General features: G+C 33.3%; 1 protein-coding gene across 1 annotated transcript in view; it reads left to right on the forward strand.

Annotated features, from left to right (window-relative positions):
• LOC138691056 (protein Wnt-11b-2-like) overlaps nucleotides 1-13916 on the forward strand; it is a 211291-nt gene that overhangs the window by 16365 nt on the left and 181010 nt on the right. Inside the window, exon 2 of the mRNA XM_069812721.1 lies at nucleotides 11781-12126. Coding sequence (XP_069668822.1) covers nucleotides 12020-12126 — 107 coding nt within the window. The 5' untranslated portion in view covers nucleotides 11781-12019. The remainder of the gene's footprint in view (nucleotides 1-11780; nucleotides 12127-13916) is intronic.

Consider the following 13916-nt stretch of genomic DNA (forward strand, 5'->3'; position numbering starts at 1 on the left):
CACGTAACACGTACCACGTAACACGTATCACGAATTATGTATCACGTAACATTCAACACGAATCACGTATCACTTGTCACGTATCACATATCACGTCTCACGTAACATGTATCACATATCACGTCTCACGTGACACATAACACGTAGCACCAATCACGTATCACGCAACACACAACACGAATCACGTAACACGAATTTTGTATCACGTAACATGTATCACATATCACGTAACACGTATCACGTAACACGTATCTCATATCACGTTTCACGTAACACGAATCACGAATCACAAATCACGTAACACGTATCACGAATTATGTATCACGTAACACGTATCACGTATCACTTAACACGTAACACGAATCACGCAATGCGTTTCACGTAACACGAATCACGAATCACGTAACACGTAACATATATCACATATCAAGTAACACGTATGACGTAACACGAATCACGTAACACGTAAAACGTATCACGTATCACGTATCATGTATCATTTAACACGTAACACGTACCACGTATCACGTATAACTTAACACGTATCACGTTTCACGTGACACGTAAGACGTAACACGTAACACGAATCACGTAATACGTATCACGTATCACGTAACACGTATCACGTACCACGTAACATGTAACACGTATCGCATAACACGTATCACGTAACACGTAAAACGTATCACATATCACCTAACACTAATCACTTAACACGTACAACGTATCACGGATCACGTTTCACGTGACACGTAAGACGTAACACGTAACACGAATCACGTAATACGTAACACGTATCGTATATCACGCAACACTAATCACTTAACACGTACCACGTATCACGTAACACGTAACACGTAAAACGTATCACATATCACCTAACACTAATCACTTAACACGTACCACGTATCACGTAACACGTAACACGTAACACGAATCACGTATCACGTGTCACGAGTCACGTGTCACGAGTCACGTGTCACGTATTACGTAACACGAATCACGTAACACGTATCATGTATCACATAACACGTAACAAGTAACACGTAACACGTATCACCTTATACGTATCACGTATCACTTATCACCAATCACGTAACACGTATCATGTAACACGTAACATGAATCAAGTATCACGTATCACTTATCATGTAACACGTATCACGAAACACGTATCACGAATCACATAACAAGTAACATGTAACACGTATCACGTAACATGAATCACGTATCACTTATCACATCACTTATCACGTAACACGTATCACGAATCGCATAACACGTAACAAGTAACACGTAACGCGTATCGCATAACACGTAACATGAATCACGTATCACGTATCACTATCACGTAACACGTAATACGAATCACGTAACACGAATCACGCATCATGTAACACGTATCACGTAAGGCGTAACATGAATCACGTATCACTTATCACGTAACACGTAACACGTATCACGTAACACGAATCAGGTATGACGTATCACTTATCACGTATCACGTAAGACATATCACGTAACACGAATCACGTATCACGTAACACATCGTATCATATAAAAATTAGTCTATCTCGTGATTATAAAAATATGCACTAGTGAAAAAGTGAATTATGTGTTTATGACGAAAATTTTCAAATATTCATTTATTAGGTCGTGTACGCCATTGAGGATTAAAAAATGTACTTTTTAATATTTTTTCACTTCATTAAATTAACTTTCCTCTTTAGTTTAGTGAAAAAATTTAAAATATCATGAATATTTCTAAACCTATGACAAAATGTGAGGACGTGTCATTCAGCGATACACATCTTCAGCAAGTTTTTCCCTCATTTCCTGTACCTTACATATTTTGAAACAGTTTCCCTGATAATTCGTATAATTTCTTAGATAATTTAATGAAATTTTGCAAGTACGTATATTTAATGCTGAAGAACAAAATTGACATCTATCACTCTTATAGCCCTACTAGTTCTTATTTTATAAATTGTTTTACGCAAAAGTAATAATAATAAATTTTTAGTTCATCGAAAAAAGTCAGAAAAAATATTTCTCACTCATGATTTGAAATGATAGAGGTCAATTTTGTTTAGGCATTAATTGTGAATAAAATGAAGTAAATGACATTTTAAAGTATTGAAAACTGTTTGAGATATTTGGGAAAAGGCTTTTCCTAATGCCAATTTAATGATCCGTAAACGTTAAAAGTAAATTTATTGTAAAATCTGTTTAATGATGTAGAACTGTTACACCACATTTCAGAATGAAAGAAGTTCAGGTTAGGAAGTAATTAATTTTTTTATGTAACTGAATTCAGACAGGTCAATGGTGTACATGGCCCCTTAAATATAAACATTGAAAAATATAATTATATTTTATTCGAAATAAAATTTGGTTTAAATACTCAGAAAGGCATATCCATACTTTTGAACTGAGGGGGTCCTATGTTCGTACACAAAATATTTATTTATAAAAGAATCCGCTCCCTAGTACTGATGCTTAGGAAATACGAAACCCTTTCTGAAATTTCTATTATTTCTCTCTATTTTCCCTGTTTCTCTTTTCCCTTTTTTTTTCTTCTTTCTCTTCGTTCATTCTTGTTTCATTTTGGTAACTTTGTCTACGTTTCCTTACCTTTAGCATTAATCTTTTCACCCTCTTTTTTTCTTTCTTCGTTTCAGCCTTTCATCTATTTATCAGTTAAACCCTTTAATTGGTTCAGTCTTTTGTTCTTCATTTTTTTTTATTTTTCGCACGATTCTCTTGTTCTCTCATTCTTTCCTCTTTTAATTCTTTCGCTTCTATTTCCTTATCATTCATTTTTCCTCACATCTTTTGTTTTCATAAGGTTTATGTTTTTCTTTTCGTCTATGATTCCCTTCCTTTATCTCTTCCCATATCTTTTCTCTCTTCTTTTTCATTTGTGATTTTTAGACAACGGCGTAGCTCATGCTGTCCAGCGTGGGTTTAATGTTTGTTTTTACAAATACTTTTTACCAGCTGTAAGACGAATGTCGGGTAATAACAACATGGCGAATCCTCGGCCTCATCTTGCCAAATACCATATCGCTAACATTAATTCCTTCGATGCTACATAACCCCGTAGCGTCGTTAAATAACCGACTAAAACGTATTGTTTATTAAATTGTTATATACTATTTAATTTTTGCTTCATTTTCCACCCTTTCTTTCTTGTTTGGTTCCATTTCTTCAGCATAACGGTTATCTTTTTTGTTTGTTCTTTCTGCTGTGCCTTTCCTTCTTTGTTTCTTCTATCTTACCAATCTCCCCCCCCCTTATTTAATAATTCTGTGTTCATTATGTTCTTCGTTTCTGTTTGTTTCTATGCATTTTTATTCCTTATTTCTTCTTACTTTATTATTTCTTTCTCCCTTTTTTCCCTTTTCTTCTTTCAATTTGTATCTTTCCCTTTTCTTTCTCATTTTCTCACTTTCCAGTTTGTTTTATATTATACTAGTGGCTTGTGCAGCAAATGCTGCAAACTAAGTTCATTAGACGTTCAAATAAACATTTTTCAGATTTATTTTCAATGAAGAATACCAGACATTCTGAAAGTTATTTGCTTCCATAATAATGAAAGATACTCTCTCTCGAGCCAATACTGAAGAGAACCACGCATATAATTATCTACACCACACCGCCATTAAATATATGAAAAAGACCCAACCGCACTTGGTTAATAACTATAAAAATATTTGATTTTTAATAATATTATTATCTTACGCAAGTTTTATAGCTTTCAGTAACATATACTATATATACTATATAGCCGCCACTCAGTAAAATATAGAAACCAAAATCTAATTTAAGTTATTCTCTACATCTACTTATATAACCCCAAAACGTTTCACTTTCATATCAATATAGCATTAATATGCATAATTAATGAAAAATAGTCACATCGTGGCATTAACTAAAATAATATTTCATTTCTAATGGTAATAATGTCATCAAACCACCTCAAGTTTTGTAGTTTTTAATATCCAATACGCAGCTGTACCCAGAAAATTACACACCACAGAATCGAACCTGTAAATTATTTTTAGTAAGTTAAGTTTTTAATAACCAATTTAATTTGAGCTCTAAATATGTCAGCATTCTTGCAGATCATGGCCTTCTTGTAATATTGTTTACTGTGTGTGTGTTTTGTTTTATTCTGAAATGCAATTAGCTAGTTCTCAAAACTGACGACAGATGGATTTTGGAAATTAGGAAAATGATATTGAAAAATTGACATTTCGCTGAAAACTACTATTTTTCTGAAAAACTTTGAGTTCCAAGCTTCAAAATTAAAATCCGTTCAGCCGTTTTTCCGTAATTTCCATTACAAGTTAAAATTATATATATATATATATATATATATATATATATATATATATAAATTTTATTGACTGGAGTAGCATTTTGAAATGTGGTCGAAAAATACTCGTATACTCGTGTATTAAGTTTCAACTCTATTATTTTGTATTATTTTAAATTTCCCACCGGCGAATGAATACACTTCGGAGACGAGAAGCTAATCCCAGTAACTCATTTCACAATCACTTATGTTCGTTCTTACGGCGCAGGCAGTATACCTTGGAAGATATAACATCTTATTTTGTGATTAATGAGTTATATATCATGTTAAGTGAAGCATGAGTGTTGTTTTATTTGCAGACGTGCGGTGATTGTGAAAATGTGTCTGACACCCACGGCGCAGTCTTCTACAAGAAACTGCAATAAAATGTCGGAAACAAAAGAGGTGTGGTGTGCGATATGTTGCAGGTGTGAATTGTCGGTTGGGTGGGTACATAATTGCACCTAATTGCGCTGCGTTTCTGGTAATAACTGGGTCAGAAAGTTTTATGTGTGCAGCTCGTAAACAAATGTTGATTTCAGTTGGAGGAGAAAATATGAGTCTATTCTCTGACAAAATGTACTTTATTTCTCGCGACAAGCTATTGGTTTCATGGGAAATTTGCAGGATAAAGAGAACAACAGAATATGAAATTCATCAGCTCCTCATTAATATTAATAACATTACTATAATCATCGTCATCACCATTACCATGATCATCATGATAATCGTCGTCATCATCATCATTATCATCGTCATCTTTGTCGTCAGGGCTCGCAACGTGTGTAATTTCTTTGTTTATAATACAATTTCAAACAACTCTCTTTGCAAACTATTGTTACAGTGATTAATCTAGAGAACTTTGAAGTTACTTTCTGAATACTTAATTGTTCAATAACGAATTGGAGCTCTGTCTAATTTTTTTTCCGGAGATTCATAAAAACTTGATTAATTTTTCTTTGTGCTGAAGTTCTGATATAAAAGACAATTCTGAGTCGTCTTGGTTTAGATTTGACAAGGTATGAATTATATAAATTTGTTTACTTCAGCTTTTTCCTTTCTAATACGATTACCATCTTTGATAGATCCGAATATTTTTCTCAATACCTTGTACTTAAAAGTATCCAATCTATTTTCATTGTAATTTATACAAAAACGCAATAATGATTAATGATTTAAAAATATGTACGTTTGACTTTATACAAATAATTTTGCTTCTTAGAATGTTCATTAAATTATATTGACATATATTTTCTGCCCCAGTTATACCAATTCCTATACAGCTCTGATAATTTTTTTTAATGTGAATGCGTGTGAACATTTTTGCTTGTGGGAATGCATTAGTTATTTACTAGTATGTTTATCTATGCTCAACTTGAGCCTAATTATATTTAAGATATTACTGAATGAAAAAATTGCTTCCAAGTTTCGATGTCTTCGTTTTGAAGTATAAAGGAAGTACATAAGTTCCCATATTAACATTTAATTTTATACACCATATTTATATCATATTCACAATGATGTCTGTGTACGTATATTGAACGGAATTTGGTCGGTCTGGGTGGCGCAGTCGGTAGAGTGCTGACCTTCTGTACCCGAGGTTGCGGGTTTCATTCCAGTCCAGGTCGATGGCATTTAATTGTGCTTAAATGCGACAGGCTCATGCCAGTAGATTTACTAGCATGTAAAAGAACTCCTGCGGGACAAAATTCCGGCACATCCGGCGACGCTGATATAACCTCTGCAGTTGCGAGCGTCGTTAAATAAAAAATAATTTGAATTTTGGATTGAATTTTATACTTCAGCGTATATCAAATACCGGAATGATATGTAATTCAGAATTTAAATTGCCTGTTAACCTGACAGATGTGATTAGTTTAACATACTTAGGACAAAAGTAAAACTTAATAGATATTAACGGTGTTGATTCAACGAAAAATTAACAAACTTATAATGTAATATATAAGTTTACTTTATTTACCGTTCAGATTTATTGAAGACTTCATAACTGTAAGTATTTAAACATTGTGATTATGATAACTGAAGCGTTTTTAAATATATTTTGATTTTTATATTTAGGCCTATAGCTGTAATTGGTCAAGAGGTATTGAATGCAACAATTTAAATTACGATCTGTGCGAATCTAACGACAGCAGCAGCACAAAAGCAAGATAAGAGTAAGGATAATTATATAGGAAATAAATAAGAAATTGTAATGGCAATAGTGGTGAAAACAAAAGAACGTGGCTGAGGAAAAAAGAAGCACGATTCAAATGTAAAATATAAGAAATTAATACAGTTCCCTTTACCTATATGATCTCTGTAATATAACAGGTCATTAAATGTATAATGCTAGTTACATTCAATCCTACTTTCTTGTCACCTCTGAATAGCGAATGCATTTCAAAATGTACGTTTAGAAGTTTATAGTTACATTTGTTCTATTATCTTCCTTTAAGTGTGAAAGCCAGGGTAAGTAAGGAATTACTATTATAACTCAACTTATCAACAATAAATATCCTCTAAATTTTAAGAGTAACGTTAAACATTTCATTCAAATTAAAATAATAACTAGTGGCTTGTGCATCAAATGCTGCAAACTAAGTTCATTAGACGTTCAAATAAAAATTGTTCAGATTTATTTTCAATGAAGAATATCAGACATTTTGAAAGCTATTTGCTTCCATAATAATGAAACATACTCCCGCTGAATGGTTTATTTTTATGCGAAATACTTTTTCTTGAACTTATCCACCTTCAGTTTTTGAGTTTCAACGCGAAAACGCAAGTAAGAATGTCAGAACGACCAGTGGGTTTTTCATGTGGGAGTAAAGCAATGGCTACTTCAGGTCATTGTGGATTGTAGGCGAAAGCTGAAAAAAAGTCAGGTTTGCTATGCTTTCGAACAACACACATAGCATCTTGGTATGTAGAGGGTAAATCATTTTATCCTGCTAAGAGATCTTGCTGAAATGATCGGGAGACTACACAATTTTGTAGGCCTCTTATTTTATCAGTAATACCTTTTGGTCTTTCCTTAGGAACTTTAATTTTTGCGCTCTCTCGAGCCAATACTGAAGAGAATGACGCATATAAATATCTACACTACACCGCCATTAGGTATATGAAAAAGACCCAACCCCACTTGATGATAACTATAAAAATATTTGACTTTTAATAACAATATTATTATCTTGCGTAAGTTTTGTAGTTATACAAAATAGCCGCCACTCAGCAAATGATAGAAATATAGATGTAATTTAAGGTATTCTCTACATCTACTTATTAACCCTAAAACGTTTTACTTTAATATCATCAATATCGCATTAATATGTATAATTAATGAAAAATAGTCACATCATGACACTAACTATAATAATATTTCATTTCTAATGGTAATAATGTCATCAAACCACCTCACGTTTTGTAATTTTAATATTAAATACACAGCTGTACTCAGAAAATTACACACCGTTGAATCAGACCTGTAAAATTATTCTTTTTAGTAAGTCTTGAAGTTTTTAATAATCAATTGAATTTGAACTCTAAATATGTCAGCAATCCTGCAGGTCATGGCCTTCGTGTAATAGCCTATTGTTTACTGTAGTGTGTTAGTGTTTTGTTTGATTCTGAAAAGTCATTATTTCTCAAAACTGTCGACAGATGCATTTTGGAAAATAGGAAAATTATGTAGGGAAATTAACATTTCACTGAAATCTACTATTTTTCTGAAAATCTTTGGGTTCCAAGCTTCAAAATGAGGTGTCATTTATTAAAATTCGTTCAGCCGTTTTCCGTAATTTCCATTATCAGTTAAAATTATATATATATATATATATATATATATATATATATATATATAGGTATTGTAATGTCTTAAAAATCCTTGTAGTCACAACAAAAGACATAAAGAAATAATTTATTTCATATATGTAAGAAGTTGTCCCGTGCATGTCATGAACGCCGTATGGGGGCATGGAGGTAGAGCTTCACGCATTCAGGACCTCGGCATTAGAATGAGATGGTGTGGTCGGCATCACGCTCCGACCGCCTTTTACCCCCATGAAAGACCAGCTACTCTATTTGATAGGAGGCTGAGTAGACCTATTGTCTATATTTATAGTCTTCCTGGATTAATAGGGGTTTTATTAATGAATTCCAGTTAAAGGCAACATCGTTTTATAAAAATGATGTTAATTACAATTAAAATTATTGTCTAGGAACACCTATACTCTGCAGTTCAATAGGTTCTAGCAGACTGTAAATAAAATTCATTTTACATATTATCTGTATATAAATAGCAGCCTTCAAGCATGTGGTGGGTAGAGCGTACGCTTCTCAACCGAGGGGTCCAAGATTCGATTCCCGGCGCGGGCAGTGGAATAAATTTATCTTCCGTCCACGGGACTGAGTTCGTCCGTTGTCTTGCCATTGTCTTATGATGTTTCAGCAGTAGTCTGTCACGCGGTTCCATAAACAAAGAAGGCCCGTATTTATGAAATGTCCAGTATGCGATTGGATGGTTCTCTCTCCCTATCCACAGGAAGTTAAGCAGAAGAAATATGAACACGAGTTTTTAATAATGAATTCCAATTACATCATCCTAATTTTCTAAATGACGTCTGTATTTTAAAAATTTTCTTAAAATAATTAAAATAATAATTGGTTTCGTGTTGTCTCGGAATACCTATACTCTGTAGTTTAATAACTGTAAGTAGGCAATAAATAAAGAATTTATTTCACACACATCGCCTGTATATAGGCTGTAGTCTTCCTATGTTAACAGGGGTTTCAGTAATAAATTCCAATCACAATCACCATCCTGCTACAAGTCGAGTCTGTACTTCAAAATGATGTTAAAATAATTAAATCTATCTTGTTAAATTATCTTGTTGTCTCCAAATACCTATACTCTGTAGTTTATAAGGTACGTCAAATTAAGAATTTCAATATTATAGTTGTCATTTTATGGTCTCTTTTTGTTTTTAGTTTCTGTATTTTAAATGATTCTGGGGTGGGGGGAGGGGGTTTCAACTATTATTCTCAGAGCACCACTAATCCAGTGAAGTAAACGTTCGAGTGCCAGAAGAAATGTAGGCACTTACAATACATTGAAGCGATTTCATAATTACATTTATTAGGTTCACAAATTACGAAATACGTCCATAAGAGACGGATAACCTTGTTTTGAGGACAATAGGTTTTTAATGTCGGGAACAGTTCTTTGAATGTTTTATTTTAGGTCATGATTAATTTTTTATCATTGTTCTTAAATACATGTAAGTATGTTGTCACGAGAGGAAAAGAATTCTATTACATTTGTAGAAATGATGTGTATCCTTTAGCTTTTGAATCCAATAATCCGACAGATTTGTGAGCTAGAAAAATTTATGAAGATCACTATCACAAGTAAGCTCAATGAACTATTTTTTCAGTAGAAATCTTTGAGGGCAAATTTTTTCTACCAGTAAAATGGATTTTTCAACGAAAGTCCTGAACTAAAGGTCTTGTGTAATTAACCTAGCTACAGAACTATCTTCTTAAATAAAGGCAGTGCTTCTGTATTTCAGCCATAAATTCAGGATGAGTTCAATATAATTTTCCTCAACAAAATTTTAAACATAAACAAACATCGACATTTTTAGGGGGAGGATAATGAAAACACAAGGCCGAAAAAAAACACTCATTACTGTTGCCAAAACTACAACAGAGAAATTGATATTTGGCCTAATTTCATATTGACTGATGAGTACTTGTGTTTCATTTTCAAATGAAGTAATTGGTCATTTTTACTAATTTAAAGCATAGACCTACTTCTTAACAAACTTCCGCGTACCACAGTTAGAGAAATTCTGTCCTACGTAGATAAATAATTTAAATTATTGTAGTAATTTATCATTTCTGAAAAGCAATCTGTGCAGTTTTAAAAGTATTGTGAAAATATTTTAAATGCGCATTATTTTCTATAATTAATATTTATAAGACCGTAGAATTAAAAAATTAATGTAAATATCAATTATCACAGTAAATACGTGAAAGACGTTTGTAGTTAGAAATGAAATACAAATAAATAATAATATAAATGAATAAATATGATATTGGCATTCTTTTAATAAAAAATAAAATGGTCGCTACCATTTTACTGTTTCCGAGTAGCTTTCTTGATCTGAAATGGAAATTTTAAAGTCGAATTAAAATTTTAAATATCTTAATGTCCCTGAAAAGTCTCCGTAGTTTAGAAAGCATGTAGAACAAATAATTACAATTACAAAAGCCGACTTATCCGTTCTAATTATCACGCGTGGCTTAACGGTGTGTTTAAGTAAGCATTATCTACATTTTAAAGTCAGAATATTTTATGGAGAGTCATGAGGAGCACAAATCGCACGTTTGAACTACGAATAATGTGGAATTACCGTTGTTGTGACACGGGCTAAATTTTTGCGTAACGCGTTAGTTTCGTCGTAAATGATTAATAGAGTAATTCCGTTTCAATAATTTCAAACAGGCAGACGAGAGGCACCTTTCAGACATCTTTATCAAGCAAGATTCCTTGTTAATAACTCAACAAGTAATCCCACGTAGCAAAACATTGGTGCGATATGCTAATGTGAAACCTACAACAAGACAGCAACTCCAACACATTGGCATTCCTTCAGTAGTCATAATCTTGTATGCATTGATACGATCTACAGAAAGCTCAGTTATTGGTCAAAAGAAGTGTGTGCGTGCTGTATCGCTGTTTAAGTTACATAATAGAGCAAAAATCTGAAAATCGATAAATGTGTCGCATAGGAGTTATTGCAGGAACAACGACGATATGTGCGAAAGACTTCCACCAAATATAAGAATCCTCCCTTCAGGCTCATTTCACAACGAGCTTGTTGTTGCCTCGATTTGGTTTCACTCTTGTAATTATTGAAGTTCCTTTTACTTACGGGCCTTTTCTTTGTACTTTCTTTCAAGTCTAAATGTTTAGGTTAGGTGATTGTGTATCCAGGGACACAAATTAAGGCTCACAGACCTGTAGCTATGATGAACATATTTTGAAGAACTTTTATGAAAATCATCACATTTTTCAAGAACTACAAGTCTGACATAAATATTGAATTCGTAGATGTTTACCGTTGAATTATATAATAAGCGTTTTCTTTTTTTTAAGTTAAAACCAGTTTAAAATAGACAAGACAGTTATGATAAAGAATTGAGGTCTTTTATAAAGAGAAATATCGTTAATCGAAAAGTACATTTATTTTAAATTAAAATTTCTGAAATGTCAAGTAAGGATGATGAATTGAAAGACTTACGATATATCAGAAGTATCTCTTTCACGTGCTAAAACGTGATGTATACGTGTATCGATTTAGAGATTATATGAAAGAAAGACTTTAAAAACATTTTCCATCTCTCTATGTTACAGGAAAGTGTGCTGGTGTAATTGGTGAATCCAAATTTATAATCGATTCAAAATATGAAGAAACATTATCAATTTACAATGATCGTCCACAAACAGTGTGTTCAGAAGCAAAGAGTGTTTTTCGTGAAGATGTTGATAACGTGTGTGAAATACTATTTAAATTGTTATAACGGAATCCTGGAAGTAAATCCGAGTGTTTTCAGTGTTCAGTGAAGCGAAGTGTGTCGTGCAAGACTGGCCGCATGCAGAATCCCATCGGATGGAGGATGAGGACCGCGTGCCTGGCTCCTCTGCTGGTACTTCTGCTCACTGCTTGCTGGCTGGACCGAATCGACGCCATCCGCTGGTTGTAAGTAAACACAAATATCTTTTCTGAAACGTTTATTTTATTAATTTACTTATTTTGGTAATTATAACATTTACAGTGTATTATGGGGAAGGAAACATTAATCACCAATTAAGAACAGGATTCTTTGTACATAAAAGAATATAATCAGCAGTAAAAAAGGTCGAATTTATCAGTGACAGGTTATCGTATTTAGTACTTAAGGGTAGATGGTGCGATATCGTAGTTATAAATGCTCACGCCCCTACAGAAGAGAAAGACGACCATATAAAGGATAGCTTCTATGAGGAATTGGAACACACTTTTGATCAGTTACCTAGATATCACATGAAAGTTTTATTGGGCGATTTCAATGCTAAAGTAGGACGCGAGGATATTTTTAGACCAACAATTGGAAAAGAGAGCCTACACATAAGTTGTAATGACAATGGAGTTAGGTTAGTCAACTTTGACACATCAAAAAATTTAATTGTCAAAAGTACAACATTCCGCCATAAGGATACATGGACTTCTCAGACGGAATGACACATAACCAGATAGATCACATTTTGATAGTTAAAAGAAGGCACACTAGTATAGTAGACATTCGAACTTTCAGGGGGGCAGACTGTAATTCTGACCATTATTTGGTAATTGGAGAATTAAGGGAAAGACTATCAGTAGCCAAGCGAGTAGAGCAACAAGCTAATATTAGTAGATTCAATATTTTGAAATTAAAGGACGACGAAACTAAGCAACGTTATCAGGTTGAAATTTCAAATAGGTTTGCTGCTTTAGCAACTTCCGACAAAGCTAAGGAAGAGTTAGACGTTAATAGCGTGTGGGACAATATCCGAGATAATATCAAAATTGCAGCTGAGCAGAGCATAGGCTATCATGAAACTAAGAAAAAGAAACCGTGGTTTGATGAAGATTGTTCCATTGTAGTAGATAGAAGGAAACAGGCAAAATTGAAATTCTTACAGGATCCAATTGAGGAGAATAGAGATAATTATTTCAATGACAAACGGGAAGCAAGTCGTACCCTTAGGAATAAAAAGAGAGATTACTTGAAGGAAAAACTGAATGAGGTAGAAACAAATAGTAAGAATAAAAACATTCGAGATTTATATAAGGGTATAAAGGAATTTAAAAACGGATATCAGGCAAGGGTAAACGTGATTAAGGATGAGAATGGTGACTTGCTTGCAGACTCACCATCAATCCTAAACAGATGGAAAAACTATTTTGGGCAACCACTTAATATACATAGGCCAAATAGAAATGATCGGGACGAAATTCAAATACAAACTGCTGAGCCATTTATACCGGAACCCACACTTTCTGAAGTCGAAATTGCGATAGAAAATCTGAAAAAAGTAAAAGTCTCCAGGTATTGATCAAATTCCAGCGGAATTAATACAAGAGGGTGGAAGCGCATTATCTAGCGAAATTTATAAACTTGTACTTGCTATTTGGGAAAAGGAAATTGTACCAGAACAATGGAAGGAGTCCATAATCGTACCTATTTTTAAAAAGGGGGACAAGACTAACTGTAGTAACTTTCGAGGAATATCGCTTTTGTTGACGTCGTATAAAATTTTTGTCGAATATCCTTTTGAGAAGATTAACTCCATATGTAGATGAAATTATTGGGGATCATCAGTGTGGTTTTAGGCGTAATAGATCGACTATTGATCAGACTTTTTGTATTCGACAGATATTGGAGAAAAAATGGGAGTATAAGAGTACAGTACATCAGTTATTTATAGATTTCAAAAAGGCATATGACTCGGTTAAGAGAGAAGTTTTAT

The sequence above is a fragment of the Periplaneta americana genome, chromosome 16 (assembly GCF_040183065.1).
Source record: "Periplaneta americana isolate PAMFEO1 chromosome 16, P.americana_PAMFEO1_priV1, whole genome shotgun sequence".
NCBI lineage: Eukaryota > Metazoa > Arthropoda > Insecta > Blattodea > Blattidae > Periplaneta > Periplaneta americana.